The sequence below is a fragment of the Xenopus laevis genome, chromosome 3S (assembly GCF_017654675.1).
Source record: "Xenopus laevis strain J_2021 chromosome 3S, Xenopus_laevis_v10.1, whole genome shotgun sequence".
Classification (NCBI taxonomy): Eukaryota; Metazoa; Chordata; class Amphibia; order Anura; family Pipidae; genus Xenopus; species Xenopus laevis.
The window spans coordinates 84,361,958-84,388,810 of NC_054376.1; the positions used below are offsets into that span (position 1 = coordinate 84,361,958).

General features: G+C 34.8%; 1 protein-coding gene across 1 annotated transcript; it reads right to left on the bottom strand.

The window, feature by feature from the left end:
• Nucleotides 1–301: 301 nt before the first annotated feature.
• On the bottom strand, nt 302–26,548 carry slc38a4.S (solute carrier family 38 member 4 S homeolog). The gene is made up of 15 exons (XM_018255912.2): nt 26,337–26,548; nt 24,759–24,849; nt 24,213–24,328; nt 20,428–20,501; nt 19,509–19,601; nt 17,216–17,297; nt 17,021–17,103; nt 15,552–15,610; nt 13,912–14,178; nt 12,717–12,796; nt 12,304–12,404; nt 10,573–10,697; nt 5,424–5,568; nt 4,934–5,031; nt 302–1,565 (listed from the first exon to the last, which is right to left on the bottom strand). The coding sequence occupies exons 1-15, from the start codon at nt 26,444–26,446 to the stop codon at nt 1,464–1,466; spliced, it is 1,626 nt and encodes a 541-aa protein (XP_018111401.1). The 5' UTR covers nt 26,447–26,548; the 3' UTR covers nt 302–1,463.
• Between the last annotated feature and the right edge of the window lie 305 nt (nt 26,549–26,853).

Genomic DNA, 26,853 nt, shown 5'->3' on the forward strand with positions numbered 1-26,853 from the left:
ATAATTGAACAAATTCTAATAGTAAGTTTGACGTAAAACAGTAGCAAAGACAGGCACAGTCCTACTCAAAGATATAATTATTTATGGTTTCTATAGATGAAATAGGAAAAATAAATGGCAATCAGCTATTTACTGAAATGGAGAGACATGTTTACAACATCTATCTATCTATCTATCTATCTATCTATCTATCTATCTATCTATCTATCTATCTATCTATCTATCTATCTATCTATCTATCTATCTATCTATCTATCTATCTATCTATCTATCTATCTATCTATCTATCTATCTATCTATCTATCTATCTATCTATCTATCTATCTAATGTAAATTTGAATGTGAGATTTATCATGCCTCGACCATGGAAACATCAATATTTGATTAGAATATTAGACTTTCAAATTGTTTCTTAAATAACCTCCCATTAAAGTTTTGAGTATATAATAATTTGAGTAAAAGAGAATCGCATAAAATCGAAATTCGACCTTTGCTAAATCTGTCCATTAGTGTGGAGTTGACTTGCCCTTTAATACATGTCTTATAGTTTTTGTGCAGACAGCATATTTCTGTATAGCATCTTGTTTATATAGAGGTAGGAACTCAAAGGCTTAGGAACCAAGGTTTAGTTTTCTGGAGGTAGGATACAAAGGCATAGGAGCTGAAGGCATACACCAAATATATGGAGGTAAGGCACAATGCATGCAAAGTTGTTTAGCATTTTGGTAGTAATTGGCACATTTATGGCATTACCTTGTATTAAGCAGGAGGAATATTGACAGCATATAAACTATTACATGGAATTAATCTTTGGACCCTTATCAATGAATTAAACATGCATTTTAGCCAAACCCATCTATATACTGTTGAACTGCCTTCCTCATACCAACTTTACACCACATATTACCCCCTAGAATATGTAAATACTAATGTGCACCAATGCAAGTTAATATATAATGCCAACATAGCTATATACTGTACATACAACATTAAAAGTTTAGACGTCTACCCAATATATCAGTTATGACTTTTCAGTTTGTATCTCTGTTGGCAAGCCTCTTTTCTTATTCCTTTTATATATGATACTGTGAGTAAATTCAGCTCAACTGCAGCTCGTCACAGGAATGAAGAAAGAAATTATGGGAAACATACTAAAGCAGTGACCTGCCTGACCTTACCCTAAATCAGATAAATTAATTTTGCAGTGGAAAACTACCTTTGAAAACATTGCTATTTGTGGCTGCTAACATTTTCCAGTAAGCGTAAAATGTACATTATCAGCAACTCTTTCTACGAATAGTTCATACATCTCAAAACATAAATAGCAACCACAAGAAAAGCAATTCCAATATTTAGCATTCCAGATGGGACAATTCCTTTTCAGTTGCCTTCAATGGTATAAAAAAAAGCATAAAGGGAATCCAGCCACACCAGCAAGGACGTATTCAATAAAGTGCAGATAATTAATGCTGCTTGGATGATGGTGGGTTTTGGATCCAGTCAAATACAAGAAGGGTCATGCTTCCGATCATAAATACGAAGCCAACTATAAGGAAAACCAGGGCCTGTAAGACAAAAAAGGAATGTATGGTGGTTATTTTGTTTTTTTAATCTTTCTTTTGTGTAAATTTCCATATGCCTAGTCTTAATTTTCATTGGGTGTGTGAACTGTTTATTTGACTGTATGGTTTTTCTAGCAAAACTTTTTTGAATAGTTACTTAATCCACAATTTATTCATAATTTATCAAGTGTAAAAACCATAAAATCTACAAATACAAAAGGAAAGCAAGTAAAAGCCATTTGTTTGCAAACTTTGAGAGAATGTAGTTGAGGTCTCAAATTCATCATAAAGGACACAAACCATGAAATTCTTTGTCTCTAACATTCGCAAATGTGTTGTGAGCTAACAAACATATTACAGTCCCCTAATAGAGTTTTTAATCGTGGTTTCAAAAACCTCTAAAACTACTAATATACAACATACAATAAATAGGCCTCCATGTTTTATTGACTTTAATACATGAAGAGTCACATGCTTCACAACGTTGCTAACTGCATGCTCAGTGAGTGGCCCAACTAAGAGCTTTCATACAGTACATGACATCCCATTCAGTTCTTTCAGAGAATTGGAATATTTACAGAACGATATATTCCTGTTTGCATTCTTAAAGTAATTACATGCTGTTTTTGTCACACTACAGTTATATAAAACATATTGGTAGAGGAAGTGCTTTTGTCAAATAACTGCTGTATACATTAAATAACTATGTTCACCAATTCATTCTGTGTGTCGATATTTATGTGACTCCATAAATTTGGCACCACTATCCTGTCCTTATAAGAGACACCCCTAGTCACTCTGTCTAATGCTGCCTTCCCCTGCCCTACAGTTGAGCACATTTTATGGGTTATGGTATGGGTTCATAAACTAGGGGCTGGTCCCAAAGGGTTGTTTGTGTGTGCTCAATAAGTAAACAGTAGTGGTCAGACTGAAGGCTATTTGCTCTTGTGTACTTCGAACATCACAAATGATGTACAGGTATGGGATCTGTTATCTGGAAACCCATTATCCAGAAAGCTCAGAATTACGGAGAGGCCATCTACCATAGACTCCATTTTATCCAAATAATCCAAATTTGTAAAAATGACTTTTTCTCTGTAATAATAAAACAGTAGCTTGTACTTGATCCCAACCTTATTGGAAGCAAAAGGTATGAAGATATAAATTACGGAAAGATCCGTTATTCGGAAAACCCCAGGTCTCGAGCATTCTGGAGAACAGATACTATACCTGTAGTAATATTCTCACGTACCTGACAAAAATGATTTCAGAGCACCCCACTCCAGGAAAAGGAGGTGGTGGATGACCTCTCACTCCCATCTTCACCCCCCCCCCCATAGAGTCTACTCTGCAAATTGTTAAACCAAAGGCAATAGGATTGCAGTGACAAAATACTAGCCAATGATAGTGAAAAATAAAATAATACTCTGGAGTGTGGGATTTAATCTCTTGTATATACACGTGCATAGACATATACATATATATCGGAGAGATCTGTGTGGGGTGGTGATAAAAGGAGCTTGGTTAAACACTGGTTAGTTTGGCTGGGGGGCAAGAAATGGAGGAGAGCAAGGTATTAAGGAATGCACAGGCAACCATGTTATACTGTATATATCCTTTTTGTTATATAAAGGTTGGCAATTAATTTTTCTGACCCTTAAAACTAAATTTGAGATGCTGTGCAAAATATAATGTATTCATTGCAGTGGTTCACTGTTTGCAGTATTGGGGCTATAGTGGAAAATGACTGCCCTCTGCTGTTCACTAGAATGTTTCAAATTTACATTTTGACAAAATACCAAAATCTTTCTTGCCAGCAGGGGAGCTGAGGTGAGGTAAGAACCTTGCTTTGGACAGAATTTTCTTAAGGGTGTCAAAAAGCTGTCCTAAAGAAATTTATTAGCACATGTAATTTTTAAAAGCCAAGCTATTTTTTAAAAAAAAAAACCATTCTCATTATAAGGAAGCACAACAGCACATTTTACCTATCTCACAGCAGGATTAAAATAGTGTAAATGTAATTTAAATATATTTTACAAATATATAATGGGATAATATCTCCCTTCTAGGAACAGGGTGCTGGTAAGTACATGCTGCTTTATCAGTAACCTTTTATGAAGAAATAAAGCAACCCTGGAACAATCTAAAAGAAGATTACAGGTTTCCAGGTGTTTTCAACAAGAGTATATTATCCGATATGATATGCCCTTGTGAATAAGCCCTAATAGTTTTGCAACATAACACATTTCAGTATGCTGTGTAACAAATACTTGTACAATTAGTCAGAGTTCAAACTTGAAATGATTTTATCAAATAGTTTTCCAAATTTCATTTGCGTGGTTTAACTGCTTTCGCGCAGTACAAACAGGGCTGTAGGATAAAGGCCAAACCAAATTCCATCCCATCTAAAACAATAAGGATGAGTGAAGCGCCTTCTCCTGTAGACATGGGAGAATTGTCTCTGTTGATGTAAGATAGCTAAGCTAAGTTAGACACAATGCCCACTCTGTTTGGAGACATTAACCCAAAAAATATTTACAAGTTTTAAATACTTTGGGCTGTCATGAAAAAATTCTAGACCGCTGGTGGACAGCATTGCAGAGGCAAACTTGGGAAGAAAATATGTTTTTACTGTTCTGTTTTTGTAAATGTGTGTTGCAAATGTAATTACTGTGATATAAGGAATAGTTTTGGTAATGTACAATAACTGATCTAGGAGGAGATTTATAATACATGTGAAATGCCTTTGGTAACACACAGTGCCAAAATCATTATTTAAAGCTGCTCTGCAACATTTGCAGAGGTTATTGGTCCCCTCAGAAAATTATCTTGGAAGTATATACCCTTTACTTTACAGAAATACAGTATGTACACAAATATACACACATGTTGAGTGCCAATGGTTTTTACTTTTACCATAGCATAGGCTCTTTCAAACATAATCACTATAGGAAATATTCTCTGGGCTGCCCTTTGATACATTTATGGGGATGATTCACTACCCTTTGGTACAGACCTTATTTATTAGGGTCATCCTACATGGCATACACTGTCATTATACCTGCACTACCTTAGGCTTTGAACACACATCCTCACCAAGGAAGAATCTAAGCAAAAAAAGTCAAGATCCACCCAAGTCTTTTTATACCATTGGAGCGTAAGCTCCCCTCTTCAACCATACTGGAAGTGTCCCAGGTCTTGCCTGTACCTTGCTCACCATATTTGAATGCATTCAGTTATAGGCCCATATTTGCCCAGAAAAAAAAAAAAAAAAAAAAAAAAATATATATATATATATATATATATATATATATATATATATATATATATATATATATATATATATACACAAATATAAATATAAAACTTACCCCAATTTTCTGAGGTGAGAGGAGAGATTCCTTTTTCACTATTCTCAGGTAAAAAGCAGCTGGGAGTATAAATATTAACATTGTTGCAGCCGAAGCACCTAACAAGGAAACAAATACATTTACAGTAAATTACTGCATAGTTGTGTTACATGCATCATAACTTGCACAAGTCCCACGGGGTACCCCTACTACAAATGCCCAGATTGCAGTGTCTGATGCATGGTAGTTCACCCTCCCGAGCCACTTCCAATTTCAAACTTGGCACCCATTAATTTTTTTGCTGTGGGTGGCACCAAGAAGGATGGGGCCTTGACATTGGGAATTAGATTGCAAACTCCTCTGGGATGGAGATTAATGTGAATAATGTATAATCTCTGTAAAGCACTGCGGTATGTTTTACTATATAAATAATACTAATACACAGTTCCTTTCACATTCATGCATATTTTGGTCAATTTTATCAGGAGCCAATTACATTCTAATAACCTACCAATGAATCCAAAGATATCTTTAATGGTTGGCACAAAAATTACAAGTGTGTTGTTGAAAGCCAGTATTACTAATGCAATCAAGAAATGCCTTAATAAATTGAAGGGCTTCCCAGGAAATAACATTGTGATGACTGATGAGCGGATCTGTAAAGCAAACCAAGCATAATACCATCAGATATGCATTCAATTCACATTGAAACAAAAGAAAAAAGTAATAGCAAGGCAAATAAAATGACAAAATATCAGGACAGTGAATATCCAATTTCACATAGTGGAGTAACAATCAGCATTCACAATTAACAGCTACAACCCTATAGCAAATTGCTGTACAAATTCCCAAATAAAGCTATTTAGATAAAATTATGTTCCCCTTCGTCCCATCAACAAAATGCTCCAATGCCCACAATGTAAAGGTTTTTTAGTGGGGGTTGGTCATCTGCCCTTTAAATAATTACAACACAGATTTCGGCAGAGTTCATGTAAGTAAAACTAAGAAAAATATTGGGTTCAATGAAATGTACCCTTGACTTTGGAAAATATTTTAGAACTGGCTTCTAATGATCCTGTTGCAGACGCTGACCATGTACCTTTATGCAAACATTTATTTCAACTTCATATTCTGTTAAAAATTAAATGAAATGCATGTGGGTAAATACTGACTTATCGATGTCCATTGGAAAACACAACACTCTAAAAGCATTCTTTATAAAGCTTTACAGGAATTCCTCAATATTATTTTTTTTTAATATATTACTTGGAGAAATGTTAAGTAAATACAGATATGACAAAATATCTTCTTTAAGATTATGATTTTAATATACATTCAATAGCCATCATATTCATACTGAGCTAGGTTACACAGCATTTACATACATTGTTATATAAATTGTGGGAAGTGGTATGTAAATATGCTTTTTGTGGCTTTGGCATTGCATTCTCATGGTTGGCATGATATTTTCTGTCAATTGGCACTGATTCAAGAATATCCCAAAAGAGATACAAAGTTGCCCACACTCTGACTATTTGTCAAACTGGTGTTTTTTGCTTAAACTGGTTGCCATCAGTCACTTTAGTGAAGTCCTACAAGCCTACTCAGAAGTAAACTTCTATATGAAATTGCATACAGGAAAGTCTGGTTGGCTGATATTCTCTGTGGCACAAGCATGAACCTATCATCCTTAAATTATATCTGGATAACATAGTCAATCAAAGAATTGGGCCATGTTTAACTACATTGAGCTGCAAAATAAAGACTGAATTATTTTTTAGTTTAGTTAAACTATTGAATATGTCTTACATTTAATATTTTCTTTTTGTGTACCAAATCACATGTACTTTTTAAATCTTGACTATGACCCCCTAAATAACCTGCAATCTGATTTTTTTTGCAGCTTTTATGTATATATGTATGTATGTGTATATGTATATGTATGTGTGTGTGTATATATATATATATATATATATATATATATATATATATATATATATATATATATATATGTGTGTATGTATGTATAATTTTTTTATTTTTTTTTTTTAATTTAGCCTCCTGGTGGATCTATTTTAGCATCTGGGCAATGACCTTGCCAACCAATTATCATAATGAAAAAGATGTAACATTTAGTAACTTTACAATATACATTCAATACTGACTTCCAATGTTGTTGTTTTTTAAATGCTTTTAAAGGCAGTATTTGTTTATACTTTTATGCTCTCTGGTTCTGACTCCTGAAACAATGTAGCAAAAGTCAGATTTTTTTCAAGTCTGTTAATTAGCTGGCTTCTGATGTCCGAACCAGAAGTAGCGATAATATATGTAGCCAAATGCTGCTTTCAATAGCAATGTTTATTTATAAATAGCTTTGAAGTAGAATAAAATTACATTTTCTTTTTTTGGTTAGATGATCCCTATAAAATATGGAAAGAAGCAGAATATTAAGGCCAATGATTAAAAAATAAAATTTAAAAATAATAAGAAATGTAGGCTAAGTGAAAAGCTGCTATAAATAAACCCAAACTGTGATTTAAAAGTGAACTACCCACCAACGCAGAGCACAGATTGGGCAGCCAGACTTATCATAGCCAGCCACTGGAAAATAGCATCACTTTCTCTAGCAACTCTGAAAACAAAAATACCATATTTAGCAACCAACGAAAAACGTACCCATCTGGAAGCCTACAATAAAATTTGGCTACCCTGGCTGGCTCATAAACGACCCCAACTCTTCTCAGCACTACACATATGAAAAAAGGAATAGAGAAGAAATTATCCTCGCACACCCTGGCCTTCCTGATCTGTATGAGTCCCTGGTGCTCAATGAAGGAGGCGTTGGCAACCTCAAATTCAGCGTAAAGAGCAGAGAAATCACTGGCACAACATGCCAGTGGGTTATTTCCGAAACGTTGCATCCGCAATAAATGAGCAAGGGGTTTCCCTGCTAGAAATAACCCATGTTGTGCCAGTGATTTCTCTGCTCTTCACATATGAAACAAGGCCAGATTGAGGCTAACCTTTGTCCTCTTCAAAAATTCCCAAGGCAGAGAGAGGGTAAAAACCCAAGCTGGCCCCAGTAAGTAAACAAAGTATCCCAGCCGTCTGCTAATAGACTTTTCTAAAGTATAATACTGGACTCATAGCCCCAATGCTTGTCTTTCTTTTATTTTGATGAACTTTTTATTTTAACCCACCATCTCCACCCCTAAAACCCCCCTCTATCCCCTCTCTTTATACCCTTAAGATACATGCTTAATAAAATTTGTTATAAAAAAAAAAGTGAACTACCTAAATTGTCAGAAATGTTATCCTGTTGCCTAGTTTCAGGTAGTGATCATGCTGTCTATGACAAAACTGAGCTGTCTCTCTGGGGAAGCACTGCTCTGCCAATCGTGAAAAAGCAGGTAAAAGTCAAAATTGCTTGCCATTATTAGCAGATAAGCGTCGTAATCATAATGGCTGTAATTAATGAGTTATACCAGTCACTTGCTGTCATGTTCTGTTGTTATAGCCAGTTGTGTGTTTACATATTTAACTGCTTAATGAAAGTGAATTTGATAACGAAAACTAAAACCAGACACGGATTAGTACAAATTTGCATTTCTCTTTGAGATTGCTTTCATTGTGCAAATGAAAGATATTTAATCGTACAAAATATTAATTATATTCTCAGGAGGTTGTAATTCTAAAGTGTAATTTGACTATTAATGCTTAGGTTATACAGGTGGGATTCTGCTTGCTTAGTCTCTCCAAGCATTTGCATGGAAATGATTTAATTCACATTTGTAATATAAAATGTAACAAAAAGGCACTTTAAAAACTGTTAGACATACAGGTTTGTGACCTGTTAGCCAGAATGCTCGGGACCTGGGGTTCAACGGATAATGGATCTTTCCATAATTTAGATCATCCTACCCTAAGTCTACTAGAAAATCATGTAAACATTAAATAAACCTAATAGGCTGGTTTTGCTTCCAATAAGGATTAATTATATCTTAGTTTGGATCAAGTACAATGTACTGTTTTTCATTTTAAAAAAAATTTGGATTTGACTATAATTGAATTTATGGGAGACAGGCTTTCCATAATTCAGCATAATGGGTTTTCTGGATAATGGGTTTTCAGATAATGGATTCCATACCTGTATTCACTATGATGAAGGCAAACTATGTCTAAGGTGCTGAGTCAAAAAGATGGTAGTGATACTTAAAGGAACAGTTCGGTGTAAAAATAAAAACTGGGTAAATAGCCTGTGCAAAATAAAAAAAATTCTAACATAGTTAGCCAAATATGTAATTTTATAAAGGCTGGAGTGACTGGATGTCTAACATAATAGCCAGAACACTACTTCCTGCTTCAGCTCTCTAACTCTGAGTTAGTCAGTCACTTGAAGGGGGTCACATGGGATAGTATGTTTGCAATTGATCCTTAGCATTCAATTCAGATTCAAAGGCAACAGTTATGTCCCATATGCCCCATATGCCCCCCTCAAGTCACTGATTGGTTACTGCCTGGTAACTAATCAGTGGAAACCAAGAGAGTTGCAAAGCAGGAAGTTGTGTTCTGTTCTGTTAGACATCCAGTCAATCCAGCCTTTCTAGCTTACAATTTTGGCTAACTATAATAGAAACATTTTAAACTAGCAGTCATACTTGGTGCTAAGGAATTATGATGCCTATGTATTTCCAACTTGCCACCCCTCACATGGTAGGAGCCCAGATGTGCGCTATAGACCTGTTGCAAATCTTAACGTGCACCATTGACACCAGCAAAGCAGGAATATAACTGGCCCTTGATTGGCAGTCAGGTTGTGGCACACACACTATATATACTATGTATATAGCACCTACTGCTACTGCTTGAACTTCTAGGAAAAAATTGTGGATGAAATACATAATTTATATGATAATATAATTTATCATTTAAAATTTATGACTTAAAGCTATTTTAAGATTGTATATTCTGGCTATAGGTACAGAATATGAAATGCAATACAGCCATCAGCTGCTTAAATCAATGCTTGAGTGGCTCTATATGAGAACTCTCTTTAGTGCTTTCTTTATTTCACAACCAATTCATCATATGAGAGGTGTTGAACGTAATAAGGCAAGGGCAGAGCCTGAAGGGTTGCAGCGTGATTACACAATGTACTTAATAGATATGCATGCAGTTCATTTATCACAAAGTACATTAGGTGACTGTTACCATAGGGCTTGTAAGAAAAAAAATGGAACTGTAGAAACCTTGAACCAGAGTTTTGAAAAAAAAAACAGGCACTTTCTTTATTGATTAGTTAAAGGTCTAGAATATAGTAGACTTGAGTGTTGCTGCAGTATAAGTTGGCCAAATTATGAGTACTTGCAAATCTTTTTTCATAAATACCACCCTGTTTAAGCAAGGACACTGTGCTAAATCTGAATTACAAATGTACAAAACAGGTAAAATACTGTTTGTATTTTGCACTAATTTATACTGTTATCATCATCTTTTAGGTTGTAAACGCTGAGCATCACCCAATTCCCCTCTTATTTTGGGCTTGTTTGAGGCATGTATTCGATAATTTTGCAGCACTGTAGAATATGTTGCCACTTTAAAGATACTTGTTAATAAACGTGAAAGCTGTAAGTAAAGGTTTACTGATTTCATATACTTACTGGGAAAAGAACAATAGGAACTGTCAATGTTACTGCTACAAGAACTGCTATGCGAACACACAGCAGAAGAGTGTCAAATCTGTAGACTTTTATGTAAGTGTGAAGCAATTCATCATTGACTTCTCCTGCAAGTGGAGAGATGATATTCATTAACTTAATAGCAAATGGCAGTTAAAAAGAAAGCAAATACAAGTATTAGGAGAAAAAGAAAAATGTGTTGGGTTTTTTCCAATAATCATCTGATATCCCTGCCTTGCAAGCAGCCTCTTTCTCTGTGAGTGTTTTGTCGGTTAAAGGTTTGGACTTTTTTCTGGCATGGCTCAACAAGGATCAGAAGGTGGTTATAGAGTGTTTGGATACTGGTCAGGGATGAGCCCCACAAACATACCATGTATAGAACAAGGCCCAGTCTTATAAATAACAGTACATTCTACAACAGAGGATTCGTTTGTCAAAAGTAACAACATTTAATTACATAAATGTTAATGTAAATGTTTAAATTTCTTGGTGTAATAGAAATATTGTAATTGTGTCTGTATCGGTAATACCAATGAGACCTGTTCAAGGAGTTATAGTTTCCAGAGATCCGCTTACATGTCAGGTGGAAAGGACAACACAGAAATAAACTCTAAGGGGCACATTTACTTAGCTTGAGTGAAGGATTAGAACGAAAAATAATTTGAATTTCGAAGTATTTTTTTGGCTACTTTGACCATCGAATTGGCTACTTTGACCAACTACGACTTTGACTTCGTATTGAACGATTCAAACTAAAAACCGTTAAGACTATTCGACCATTCGATAGTTGAAGTACTGTTTCTTTAAAAAAAACTTCGACCACCTATTACGCGACCTAAAACCTACTGAGCACCCATAGGCTTTCCTAGCTTTTTTTGATCGAAGAAAAAATCGTTCAATCGATGAATTAAAATCCTTCGAATCGTTCGATTCGAAGGATTTAATAGTTTTTCCTACAATAGTTCGAGCAAGCGGATTGCGGTAAATCCTTCAACTTCGATATTCGAAGTCGAAGGATTTTACTTTGACGGTCGAATATTGAGGGTTAATTAACCCTCTATATTCGACCAGTAGTAAATGTGCCCCTAAATATGTACAAAGTAAGCCTTTTTACTTTTAAAGCAGTATTGTTTGAACATTTAAAGGGAAGATTCAACGTAATTAAACTCTCTCCAGTACAGAATTATTGTGTTTCATTGTCTTATCATCATAGTAGAGCACTTCCCCTATCATTGGTTAGCAGTATCCTGGTGGATGAATTGTTCACCGCCTCTTTTGCTATCTGATTTAGACTAGGGCAGCATAAAGTCTTGAGGAGTCAGGGTTAGCATTAATCAGGAAGAGTCAGGGCAGCACAGTTTCAAGTGATAGAGCAATGCCTTGTTTCTTCTCTCCTCATTTGCATAGAATTACAAATTATATTTATGAACAATATTTAGATGAGTGAAGAAGATATGGGGCAATAGCAGTGTAGAAGAGATGATGATTCCTTCAGCAGGATGCAGATACAGTAAATTTGGGGCAACTAAGATAGTGGGATCCCTGAAGCTCAAGATTGGTTAGGCAATTATTTAGGCTGCAAATACCTTTGAAATGTTACTGGACAGATTTCATTAAAGACATTCACTTTACATTTTTTGCATATATTTTTAATTGCTTAATTTACTTACCTTACCAAGTAAGTATTAGGGTTTAAATTAAATCTTGGCTTACCGAAAAATGTTAGGTAACCAAAGAGCGCTGCAAAGAGATACATTGTCAACATGGCAGCTATGGATACATTTGCAACATTCTGCATACTCCTTCGTGAACGCCTGAAAAACAATACTATTAGTGTATTTCTCTACAAATCAATTCTAAACTTAATACATATTTACTCATACATGACACTTTTATCTTCATCACATAGCTAGGGTTGCCACCTGGCTGGTGTGTCTCAGAGTTAGTCGCTAGATCACCAGCTAGGTTTGAAGCAGTATTAAAGATTTACTGGCAATGTAATTGCCAATAAATGTGTACTTCTCCTAAAGTCTCCCTCCTGAAGTCTCTAGGACTGGAACCAATATGTTACCAATGTTATATGTAATACTTCATGTACAGGTATCATTAGCATTTGTAGGCCATACCTTCTGAGTTCACTGTAAATTGGTAAGACTTCCGGATGACACACAAAAGCAAATGCCAAAATAGGGATGGCATAGGCAGTCTGGAAGACACAAGAGAATGTATTTAAAGGCTTTGTTGGACCTTTTCATTTTTAGGTAGAGCAGGCTTCTCTTAATGGTACCTACACACTGACAGATCTACTTCGGCTTGTTTAATCCAATAGTTGGGTAAATGATCAGCATAAGGGAAATTCCACTGTTCTTAATTTCTGTGGGATATTAAAGGTCTGTATATTAAAGATATTTATGAAATGTTGAATTCCCTCTTTCACCCATTGATAAGTAAAAATCCAATACAAATGAATAGAGAGCAATGGAATTTACCTCTGGTTACCTGTGGCAAGTTCTGTTTTCTCTTTTTGACAGAAATGATCCATTTTCTCTTTGCAACAGAATCATGCAAAGATGTAACCGAAAATCCCCTCAAAGTGATTACAAACACAACCAGGTCACAAAAATAGATTTGAAACCCTTGAAGCCCATAAAATAGAATGATAAAAGAGGTCCCCCAGTACTCCAGCTATTTGTGAAATAGCATAACACTTCTTATCTCACTATTCTTTGTGTCATTTTAAAAGAAATAGTGTGGTGAGCTATAAAGTAAGCATTTATACATATGACTTCCGAAAAGCCCTAGGTCTCAGGTTTTTAGGAATACAATATTTTAATTAACTGCAGCTGGAATTATGGGGTACATTGCCAGATGGGGGCACAAAACACATAATGCTTTGTTTGATAGAACAACTTTTAAGATAATCACTTATTAAATATGATTATGTGTAGGGACTGTTTGTAAAAGTTGGATTTCATTCCTCATGGATTTGTTCTTCTCCCTATGCTAAATGGGACTTGCTCATCTTTGCCCAGCAATTATGATGGTGAGTTTACTGTGTATAAGGGAAACCTAACATTGTTTAGAAACATAACTAACCAAAAAAATAGTTTTGGGTACTACTTCATTCTGCAGCAAAATACTAGCATTTACAATTAAGACTTTCTTTACAGATTAGTATCTCTTAAGTAAAATGGATTGTAGGCTCGCAGACAGTAATTAGTATAGCAATTATATATGTAATTTTTGATGATTTACTATAGGAACACATTAAAATATCTCTTACTTTATATTTTCATGTTATGGCTCTGAAAAATTACCCACCTGTGAATTAAACACAAAATACTTTGGTTGGCAGTTATCATTGCTGGCTTCATATTCCACATCACTACTGTGCTTTTGTATGTTGTGGCCTTCATATCCGGTTTGCTGTCCTTTCGTATCTTCTAGCATCAAATTGACTCCAGCCACAACGGTGTTATTCTCTATCATCATTGGATACATGTAATAAGTATGGTTGCTTGTCATGTTTCCAAGATTATGACCCAAAAGTGGCAAAGGGCAAGGAATTTGAGTTTTTTTATAAATAACCTAGAAAAAAATATTTGGTTCAGTACATTATATTTAATATTGTCAAGAAATATTGTAGAGTAGTAAAAATCAAATATTTATACAACCAAAACAAACTGTATTCATAATGGTTGGAAGAGGTTTTCTATAAATTAAAAAACCTGTAATTGGTTAGTATTTCATGGCTCTAACAGATAGCAAGCAGGGTTCCACTAAGCTCATTGCATGTAATCTTTGTACCTGTGTATATTTTTATATTTTCTTATTGCATTGTTTGATTCTATGTTTGTACTATTAATGTATTGTAAAAACTGACAGCATTGTATGCACAAGTAGCCCTATATTAAAAATAGATATACAAATGATACATATATGCTACATTCTGTAGTTTAATTGAATTTGCACCTCAAAATTTTATGTGTAGAAATCTAGCTTTGAGTATCTTTAAACTGTGTAATGAAATGGGTTGACTGGTATTAAATTGCCTATTCCTAATTTAAAAATGAGTAATGAAAAAATAAATTAATGTTTTGACAATCATTTGTTTCCACATATCACTCATCCACAAACAATTGGCCTCGTAAAATAACTGCAGCAGCTGCCAAAGCTGGCATCCGAAAGACCCTGAGTCCTTGGCTCTTTTCACCAACATACTGCACGAGTTTTAAATTATGAACCTTGTCAGTTGTGTTGCTCATGTCTTCAGTTAAATGGTCTTTACAAGAAAATATTTTATCAATGAATTGACACTTGGAGGCCTCTTTACCAAAATTCTAATTTGTGAAATTTCTTTAAGATAAAAAAATTCAGACACCCCAAACTTGGACATGTGCTTATTTATTAAAAAACTCAAATCCTGAAAAAATAAAACTTAAAAATGTTGAAGAAATACTTAAACCCATAGAAATCATTTTCAGTTAATCTAATAATTAAAAAAAATAGAAAACCTCAAATAAAAAAAAAAATACAATAAAATGTTGCCTAGGACAACTCCTATTGACTTCTTAATGAACATGGCAGCTTTTAGATGTAGAATATTTACATTCAAGTTTCTGTTTTTAAAGGAATAGTAACACCACCAAATTAAAGTGTTTTAAAATAATTCAGTTAATAATGTACTGTTGCCCTGCACTGTGAAAAAGACTACTATAGTTATTAAACCATGCTTCTATGTAGCTATGGCGGCAGCTATTCGAAGCTGAAAAGGAGGAAAGGCTCAGATTTACAGATAAAACATTTCGGCTATGTCCCTAGCCTTTCTCAACTTTTTTAGAATAACTAAATGAATGAGTGGAAATCTTCATAGTCTCTAGCCATTATGTGAAAAACATGCTCTTATCTGAGTGAAATACAGCATGCTGTATTGTACCAGCATGCGTAAAATAATTTCTTACCACAGATACGAAAAACACCATGCAAGTTAGAGAAAATCCACTTGTATAACCAAGGTAACCTGGAGACAAGATAATTGTGTTGTATTACAAAAGGCATACATGAAAACTAAAAGTTTCCTGTTAAATGAGTTATTTTGCAAGGGATACTACCACAACCATATACAGGTATGGAACCTGTTATCCAGAATGCATGGGACTTCTGGATAATGGATCTTTCCCTAATTTGGATCTGCATGCCTTATATCTACTAGAAAATCATGTAAACATTAAATCAACCCAATAGGCTGGTTTTGCTTCCAATAAGGATTAATTCTATCTTAATATAGATACTTCAAATGTAATTTTTTCACAATTTCTCTTATATTGTGGTTATAGTTAAAGAACCAGTAACAAGTTTTCTATGCATTTAAAGGTATATTGTCATGGGAAAACATGTTTTTTTTTCAAAATGTATCAGTTAAGTGCTGCTTGGAAATCCGTTTTTCAAAAGAGGCTAGACATATTGTCAGTTTCCCAAGTGCCCCCAGCTGATAAACTTCAGTCACTCTTTACTACTGCACTGCAAGTTGGAGTGATATCACCCCCCTCCCAGCAGCCTATCAGCAGAACAATAGGAAGGTAACCAGATAACAGCTCCCTGGTAGATATAAAAATAGCACTCAATAGTAAAAATCCATGTCCCACTTCAACTCCTTCAGTTACATTGAGCAGGAGAAACAATAGCCTGCCAGAAAGCAGTTCCATAGTGCAGCACTGGCTCTTTCTGAAAGCACATGACCAGGCAAAATGACCTGCGATGACTGCCTACACACTAATATTACAACTAAAAAAATACACTTGTTGGGTTAGGAATAACATGTTACATTACATAAGTGAATTATTTGCTGTGTAAACAGTGTAATTTAGAAATTAAAACGACACCTTAAAAATTCTGACAAAAATCCCTTTAAATATAATCTAAATAGTAAATAGTTTTCCACAAACTTCAGTGAAGTTTACAAATTAAAGGAAACAAAATGTTGAAAATGTTCATTTGTCTGCCTATTATGTGCTACTGTATGACTACAATACTATTGAGATGGAGGCCATTCCTAACTAGTATGCAATAACAGTATAAATGACATCTGCTTTATATTGCGGACGTACTCAAGCTCAACTTACTTGCATCTTTTCTGTACTTGCTTCAATGTTGATTCAATCTTTAATGGGTTTAACTTATAGATTGGAACCCACAAATGGTTTTCTGTTTGGATATTGGCCAATTATTCCTTTTAATAATATGACGTTTCTACTTATAGTAGAAAATAGTAATAGTAAAAGGTTATGAAGCTTATTCATTAACTTAATTTGGTTATCTAAAAGGCTTAAACCAAAGGGGCTACAGCCTGACACTAGGATTACACAAGACTAGTTTAGCTCTAAGGTTATTTGTTATACAGTATGCCATTTCTTAAATTAAAGAAAATTACCTAAATTTTTTAGGAGTGATAGTGGAAGGATAATCCCAACAGACACTAATATGACAAGGTAGTTTCCATTTAGGTACCACTCCCTAAAAATAGAGACAAATGTGATCATTAGTTAATGTCTATATACCTTTAATATTCTATAATATATAATCACAATGTATACTAATGTAACTAATTCTGAAAATGAATACACACCCAGAATCTTCATCAATTCTCATAAAGGTTCGGATGACTTCAGGGAGTTCATACTTTATAATAAATAAATAGCTGGACATTGCTGGAAAACAAATAAATATTGAGTTATTAGAAAAAAACCTTTCCTGCCATGTAATTCACAATTCACAAATTTTACAGCATTCAATCAAATGGCTAATTAAATATGATAAAAATATGTATAGAAAGCTGCACTTCAGCAAGAGGAGCCTTTAGAGAAATCATCTGATGCCTTAAGAAACAGGAGAGCTGTCTGGACTTGCCCAATATGTCTGCACCGAGGCTAGCTGATTACCTTGTTTCAGGCACAGGGAGGGACTGGGTCGGCAGGACACTGAGAAAAAATCTGGTGGTTCCCGGTAACCCGCAACAACTGTCCTTTCACTCTATCATGGCCACAATTAATGGGAATATTGGTAAGCGGTACACAACGTGAAGCACACGTGTCATGATAGGGAATGCGGCCATTCAGTATGCATTATGAGACTGTTCACTTCTTAGGGCACAGACTCTTTTCCAGTTGTATGTATAACTTTGTTTATAAAGCACTGCTAGTATACAGCGGTACAATTTTACAATATTGAAAAGTACACACAGGGAAGACAAGCATTATAATAAGAGTCAATAAGTCCGTATAAATATACAGAAAGTAAGCCTTCAGTTGAAGTGAGCTGATGACGTGCAGGCACAAATAAGAAGGGATCGAGCACAAAGATTTCAAAGACTGGTAAGGTAATTCTAGTGCTTCTTGAGTTTGTTTTTTAAGGGTTTGAGAGAGTGTTCCCTATAGAGAAATTCATGGAAAGAATTCCAAAGTTAAGGAAAAGCAAGATAGTAAAGTTTAAGAATCAGGCAAGATGAATTGTAGCAAATTTAATATAGGAGTAGTTAGCATGGTAAGAAAAACTCATTTAGATAACTCTAAAAACACTGATAACCTGTGCATACTGCTTTGATTATAATAAAGAATCCACTAACTCTATTGCTGCAGTGGAAATGGTAGAACTGAACTGATGAGTGATGAATGATGAGTTCTGTGAGCACATAAACGCACAAGGCATCACTGAGAGTTAATAAGATGATACATAGGGGCCGATTTACTTAGGGTCGAAGTGAATTTTTGAATTCAAAAACTTTGAATTTTGAAGTAATTTTTGTGTACTTCGACCATCGAATAGGCAAAAATTCAAATCAAATTGAAAATACTTCACAAATTCGACCATTCGATAATCAACACTTTGCCACCTTAAACCTGCCGAATTGCTGTTTAGCCTATGGGGGACCTCCTATAAACTAAGGGGCACATTTACTTAGAGTCGAATATCGAGGGTTAATAAACCCTCAATATTCGGCTGTCGAAGTTAAATCCTTTGACTTTGAATATCAAAGTCGAAGGATTTAGCACTATTCATTCGATTGAAGGAATAATAGTTTGATCGAACGATTAAATCCTTCGAAGGATTTTAATCCATCGATCGAACGATTTTCCTTAGATCTCAAATTGGCTAGAAAGCCTATGGGGACCTCCCCCATAGGCTAACATTGAGGTTCGGTAGGTTTTAGGTGGCGAAGTAGGGGGTCGAAGTTTTTTTTTTTTTTAAAGAGACAGTACTTCGACTATCGAATTGTCGAATAGTCGAACGATTTTTAGTTCGAATCGTTCAATTCGAAGTTGAAGTAGCCCAAAAAATACTTAGAAATTCAAAGTATTTTTTATTCTATTCCTTCACTCGAGCTAAGTAAATGTGCCCCTGCGTGTTTGGCTAAGTTTTGAGCAAAGTATTTTTTTGTAAAATCGTTCAAACGATTTAATCGATCAATCAAACGATTTTTACTTTGATCGAAAAAAATACTTTGACTATCGAAGTACCAAATTCGATGGTCGAATTTCGAAGTTTTTTAACTTCGAAATTCGACCCTTAGTAAATGTGCCCCATAGTGTAATGTTTGAGACAGAAATCCAATTCAACTGGAATTAACTGTGTTACTTTGGGATATGCTTTAAGATGCATTTAATTGATGAGACCCATACTTGTCTTTTGTTAAATGTCAAAGTATCAAAGGCATTCATAGCTTTCCCATGAGTTCATGTTATTTCAGGCACAGTTTACCAGAAAAGGAATGAATGTTTCCTTTTGTGATGAATAGAGAAGCTTGATAGTTCATCTGGTTAAAGCTTCATAAAGATGATATTATTTCCTGTTTAAGACAGGAAACCCAATGTTTATGTATGAAATACTGTTAATATACACTTATAAAAGCAATGTTCTCTTACCTCCAATGTTCTGCATTGTGATCGATGAAAAGGCTGCAATTTTTCCTGCCCACCCAAATGCCTTTTCACCTAATTTTTCATATATAAGTGAACCTATTTATTAAAAAAAGGCAACAGTCAGATGTTGATGCACATTATATTGGCTGTTGGATATCATTCTTGTCATTATACAGATATTCTACACCACAACAAGAATATTAGGCTCACTTAAGTTCAAGTTTTTGACACACCCATACACACATACTCTCTCTTCCACTCCATACAAGTAGGTAAATTCTGCCCAGTTAAAGGGCAATGACACATAGGGCTAATTCAGTGCTTTAAGATCTGTGTTTTCAGTAGCCTGAAAACACAATGCTAAAAAGCTCATAGAAACCCCTCGTAGACTATAGTGTAAATCACCTGAGAAGCTAATATCAGGGTTTGTGAAATGAAAGTAGCCTAGAAACACACACAGATCCTTTTTCAGGCCTCTATTATCTGACACTAGTGCTGACACTAGAACTTCTAAATTCATTTACATTAAAGTCAGTGGCAGTTACTTTTGGCTACTAAAAAGTGCAGCACTGGAAGTACCTTTAGTAACCCTGTGTGCCTATGCCATAATACTTCTAGCCTGTAATCTTCAGGTGCAGTCAATTGTTTTTTCCCTGCATGATATAATTGATTTTACATATTGTACATTTGAAATGTATAGATTTATTTATTGTGAAAATTAAGTTTATCCAAGCCTTATAAACTCAACAATCCAGAAGCATACAGACTACAAGCTTTCACTAGGAAAATGCAGTACCCAAATGGATATATTTTAGTTTCACATTTCTTACATTTTTTAGTTTTAGTATATGGCCCAGTGCAAACATGTTAGAATATGATCCTATACAAAAGATATAACTGGGAATTTGGGAATTCTTCATACCTCCTTCCTTTGCTGTCTTCAATAAAAGATGAACAGAATACAGTGATAACACTGCAACTCCCAAAAGAAGAAGCCTGGAATAAAAATTAGTACATTAATATGGCAGCAGCCGAGGTTACTTTTTTACTTTTAACAGCTATACAATGTTGTTGTGTTGGCTACTGATAAACAATACTATGGTTCTAAAATAAAAAGAATTGTTTTTGTAAAATAGAAAAGCATGAAAACATTTTGCTTTGACTATAATAAGAATGCCTAAGTGACATAATAAGAACAATTATATGTAATAGAGCCATCTATTCTTGTATATGGTCAAGGCTGTGCAAACACTACGAAAAATCACAATGCAAAAAAGGACAGTATCACCTATAAAAAATGTTTAATAGATACTTGAAAAGCAAAACCAAAATTTAATTTCCATACCATAAAAAATGACAGCAGTGACATTGTAATTTATTACTTTACAATGAACTAGCAAATATTTTCATTCATTTCTACCACATAAAAAAACAGTGCCACAGTTCTTCACCTTTGAGTTAACCTTTAGTATGATATTGAGAGTGATATTCTGAGAGAATTGGCAATTGGGTTTCATTTTTTTTTTTTGTGGTTTTGCGTTATTTAGCTTTTTATTCAGAAGCTCTCTAGTTTGCAATTTCAGCAATTTGGTTGCCATGGTCCAAATTAACTTAGCAACCATGCACTGGTTTGAATAAGATGCTGTAATATGAATAGGAGAGGAACTGAATAGAAAGATGAGCCTTTAAAAAGTAGCAATAACAAGAAATCTTTACAGATCATTTATTTTTAGATGGGATCAGTGACCCCCCACTTGAAAGCTTGAAAGTATCTGAAGAAAGCAAATAAGTTAAAAAAATTTAAAAAAAAAAATAAACAATGAAGAACATTTGAAAAGTTGCTTAACACTGGCCATTCCATTACATACTAAACATTCACTTAAAATTAAACCACACCTTTAAAGGAGAAGGAAAGTCTTTTTTTTGCTTGGGGGTGCTAACAGTTAAGCACCCCAAGTGATTGTATTTAATTATCTGACACCCCCGGCCGGTGCTCCAATCAGCAGAAAACTGCACCAGCCCGGGTTTTTCTTCCTGCTTCTTCTTGCAGCTGCATATAGCGCAGAAGAGTGAAAAACCAGATTTAATAAAAAAAGCCGGATATTTACCTCTACTACGCATGCGTCTGTCTCTGGAAATTTGAAGAGCAAAGAAGATGATCGATCCATACTGCTCGCTGGCAGAATCCCAAGTCGATGCAGTTTTCTGCTTATAGGAACACTGGGTGTCTGGTAAATAAATACAATCACTTGGGGGTGCCTAACTTTGGCACCCTAGTTAAAATAATTTTCTCTAATTTTTTCACACTATATAGGTCACTTTAAACACTACACCCTGTGATTAGCCTTGTACAAACTTGACTCCCTTACTTTAATGCAAAAATGTTCCATGTACATAATTAGTTATGTTATGAGTTTTGTTAAAGGAAAACTATACCCCAAAATTAAAACTTTAAACAACAATTGATATGAAATGATGTGGCCTATTTAAGAATTTTATCAAACTGGTATATATATTTAAGTAAATATTTTCCTTTTACATCTCTTGCCTTGAATCTGATTCCATGATGGCACCTGTGCTACCTCAGAGATCACCTGACCAGAAATACTCCAGCTTTAACTGTACAGGAAGAAGTGTGAAAGCAAAAGACAGAACTCTGTCTGTTAATTGGTTTGTGGCCTAATATGTATGGTTAGTTTGAGTGCACCATGAATCCTAGGATCCCAGGGACGACCATTCTTCTTTAAAATAGCAATTTTCTATTTTTGATTACCCAATGGCACATACTCATGAAAAAGTATATTATTATGGAAATGTTTTATTTACATGAAGCAGGGTTTTACATATGAGCTGTTTTATGCAATATATTTGTATAGAGACCTACATTGTTCTGGGGTATAGTTTCCCTTTAGTTAATGGGAAGTTGAGTTATGACATGAATTAAGTATTGTCTGATGCATAACAAAAGTGCTGCCATTCCATTCTGTGGAAGATAAATAATCATTACTGTATAACTAGTACTTGAATTAAGTGGTTGTGTAATAAAAGGCACTCAGTTTGCCTAGTAGCAGTAACCTATAGCAACCAATCAGCAGGTAGAATTTACTGGTCACCTGGTTAAAAGCAAAAATCGTATTGTTTGCTATGGATTATTGATACAGGGCAAATGTAATGCCGTTTATTACATACTAGACATTAAGCCCGTTAAATTAACGGGCGCTAGAACATAGGCTGCCAGAGACAGTCCGTGGGGCACATGCGCAATCCCGCGGACACAGGGACTGGACGCAGAGACACTCCAACTTTATTATATAGGATGGGGGTTAGTTCTTAAAGGCTTATGTGATTTGGTGGTTGTTTGTTAACACATAATGATTTGGGGGCCAAATAAATTCACAGTGTACAAATGAATTGATAAAAACAAAAAGTTATTTCATGTCTTAGAATGCAAAAAACAATATATTTCCATGAATACAATCCTATTTAATGCTTTGAAAGGAAATATTTGAGAGACTTGGGACTAATTTATTCATTGCTGTTGTTAAAGGTTTAAAATGCACTGATTCTTTAAGATTTGTTAAAATATGTTTGAGGGAAAAAGGCTTTTCTGAATCCTTAAGCCCCCCATTAATTTGCATTCTGTTATTGTAATGCACGGCTTTGCCAATGAGCCACCTTATAGAACTTAAAGAGACTGCTAAAAGGAGTCAGATTCTGAGGAATTAAGACATTGATCAAAGCAGTGAGTGTTTTTATAAAGGGACCTGTTTGCTGAACAGCATTCATCATGAAAGTCAGTCAGTAAAGTGTTGATAACGGTCGTAAAATGTTAATTGCTAGGAATCCATATGTTTAAAACTATGCAAGTAACATGCTATACAGTTCTTTAGAATTATACAAATTCTGGTTGTTTTGACTCCCTGTTCTGTACGAAACTCAAAATGTTTGACATGATAATGTATTTGAGCTAGGGGCTGGGCAGGTAGACAGACCTGCAATTTCCAGTGAATTAATCAAGACATTTTGTAGTTTAATCTCTCACTTTATATTCAGCAGCCAGCACTACCTGTTTACTGTTTACTGCAATTTACCAGTATTAGAAACACTATGAGCAGTGGTCTGAAAGGCTGCTTGGACTAATGGCAAGCTCTCATCTGGTGTTCACTGTTCAGAGAGGGGAAAAGCAAAAAAGGCAGCAGGAATCTGAGTGACAAATAGAGAGGATTTCACAAGTAAAGTATACAAGATTTGATGTAAGAGGTAGAATGAGTAAACCAAACAGCTTGGCAGAATGGAGACACAAGAACATGGAAAATACAAAAATAAAATAATTAAGAAGGTAAGAAGGACATAGCTCAATTAGCAAATTGAAACCTGCCTAGTAACCCGTAGCAACCAATCAGTGATTAATTTTGTTCAGCCATCTTCAGGTAGAACAATAAAAGCAAACATCTGATTGGTAGTAGTGAGCTACTGTGAGGGAAATCACTGCGCTACATGTGTATTAATATATGGTAAATCCAAATGTATTAGTAATTAGGAACACCAGATGATGAATTTATATGTTCCTTTGCAATTTTAATGATTATTGATTCCCCCGCTGAATATAAAGCTCTGTTTTATCTTGTATTAACTTTGGTAAAGACATGAAAAAAAAAACAACTTGGATATGTTAGGTGTAATTTAATTTGCTTGCTTGGTACTCACATAAAAAGTATTATTCCAGTGTTTGCCATGGCATAGGAGAGGCCCAGAATCCCACTGCCCATTATGGCATTGCTTAGGTTAAATACTGACATTCCAAATGAAGTGGTTCCAGGGTGCTTAAAAATAAAAGAAAAATGTTTGGAAAACCTAATTTAGTAATGAAAAAGTGTAATTTTTGTGTTCTCTCTGGGTGCCATAAGATCATACATTTTATCACCCCACGTTATCTTTTATGCTGTAAGAGTTGCAATATCCATAAAGAAGTTAATAATTAGACAGAGGTCAAATGTATAGACATTGTCCTTGATGTAAAAAGATCTGCAGTGACAAAGTAACAGATATGGTGAGGCCACGGAGTTAATGAGCACATTTCAAAAGTGATACAGTATATGAAATGGGATATCACAGATCAAGCAACCGTTTCTATGATTGATACGATTGAAGACCAACTTGTTCTGTGATTCTAAAATCATTTTTATAATGTAATAAATGAACACATGAACCCTATTTAGCAAAGGGTAGGGAACTCGTTCATAAAGTACTTACATGCTCTTCAGTATATTCTTCTAAGCTTTTCTTTCTAAGTCCATTGGTAAGAAACTTTTGACTTTCTTCATCTTCTTCACCAGGATACTGACTATACATGAAAAAACAACAATTACATTTAACATCTTTAAATACATGCTAGTTGCACAAAATTTTGAAGACCTTGTTGTACAGTGCTGGGCAATATAACATTAGCCTTTCGAAATTAAAACAAATTAGGAGAATCTGACCTATTTACTATACTTTTCTAGTTTAAACTCAAGCTGTTGAATTAATCCGTCCTTTCATCCACTATCAAAGACAGGCCCCGACTGGAAATCTGTGGTTTCTGGCATATGCCAGAGGGGCTGCTGTAAGGTGCCATAGGCTGTCACTATTTAGTTGGCTGCTGGAAGCTGTTTGGGCCTCTGTGTACTTGGAATGCCAGGGCCTATTTTGACTCTCAGTCCAGGCCTGATCAAAGAAATTATTTTAGCCTCGTGATGTGAAAATTCCGGCAGTTGCTTGTAATATACATCTATTCTTTTAGCTGTTATTGGAGTCTAGAGAAGGCCAGCACAGAGTGTGCCACCAGATTGTACTGTTAAGTTTGGTTAATTTTGACTTGCTACCTGTAGATACTTCCCCAATACATTGACAGAGCTGACTGCAACCTCTAAGAAATATTTCTGTCATGAATGAAGTGACTCTGCTGACACTGTGTTTGTTCAAGAATTATAAAAATCATATTCCCTCTATATATGATGGAGATTATTTATCAAAGGCCGAATTTTAGAATAATGTGAATTATTTGAAACTCTAATAAATTAATTTATTCACAATTCGAATGGTATATTTTTTTATGAAAACACATCTAAAATTCAAACAAATAGTCCCTACCCGAGACTTCAAACTCTGAGAAAACCCCCAAAATATTCTTGCCAAATTTGTTTTGACACGTGACAATTTTTTTCTCCCATTGGAGTCTATGGGCATCATTTTGGGGCAAAACTTTGCAAACATTTTGATCATCACCACTATTAACATATTCAAGTAGTTCAAGGGGCCTCTAGCGTTGACTTCTACATGAACTCAACAGGTTTTTGGTTCCAAATATTTGAATTTGGAAGTGTCCACTGTCAAGTTGTGATAAATCTCACATTCCAATTCAAATTCCAAATTGTGAGTTTTAACCAAAAAAATTTAAAAAAATTCTATTTACCATTCAAACCTTAGTAAATCTGCCCCTATGTGTGTTTTTTTTACCTTAACAAGATCCTCTTTCTGCAAAATGTACAGTATGTCATCATCACTGTGATCCCCCAAATGTATTTGCTAGGGTTCATTTTTACCATACATGTTTTATTTGTATGCTTTGGTAAAAGAAGTCCATTTACTTGATTCAAAAACGCTTATTTGGTAAAATGATGAGTATTCACCCTGATACCTTTGTGTAGTGCATATATTTATGAATTTTAAGGGGAAAGGGTATAACACTAGCAAGGGACAAAATGGGCATAATTATTTGATATTTAGCCAACACATACATCTATTACTTAATGTAATTACACTGCACTAAAATTATTGTGATGGTCCAACCTGCTTATAGTAACTCTTTCAGAATCCATTTCTTTGTAACAACTCTCATCAGTGCTTATTCCACTGCAGCTGTCACCGTCGTGATCCATGCTAACTCTCTGTAGTTCCATGCAATCCTTTGGAATCAGTCAGCGGTTTACCAATTGATAAGCCACTTTTTTCAGTGCAAACAGGATTGCTGTTACTAAGTGCCCTTACACAACTTGTTAGCTTCAAGAACACCTTGTTCTGCAAACAAAATGTAAAGGCGTTACTTCACTTTGATGCAAATTACTTGACATGCTTGCTTTGTGTGACAAGACACTGAAAGAACTGCAATTGTCAAAATTCCTGAATGCATTAAACAAGCTAATACACATGAATTGCAGTATATGTCATATTGCAGCTAAATAGAAGTTAAATGTAGATTTAAGAATTGTAGATGGAAAAGAGTGTGACAATTGTGTGTGCTAGCTATATTACATTTTCACACAATTAAGTTTATATAAAATACATCCTGTTCTCTTGTCAATTAAAG

Bases quoted from the DNA above. Each gene is read 5' to 3' on its own strand.
- slc38a4.S (XM_018255912.2), bottom strand. From the start codon at position 26,446: ATGGAACTACAGAGAGTTAGCATGGATCACGACGGTGACAGCTGCAGT. The intron at 24,329-24,758 runs GTAAGTACTTTA...TTTATTTTTAAG, and splicing joins AAGAATATACTGAAGAGCAT to CACCCTGGAACCACTTCATT. The intron at 17,298-19,508 runs GTAAGAGAACAT...TTTGTTTTCCAG, and splicing joins CACAATGCAGAACATTGGAG to CAATGTCCAGCTATTTATTT.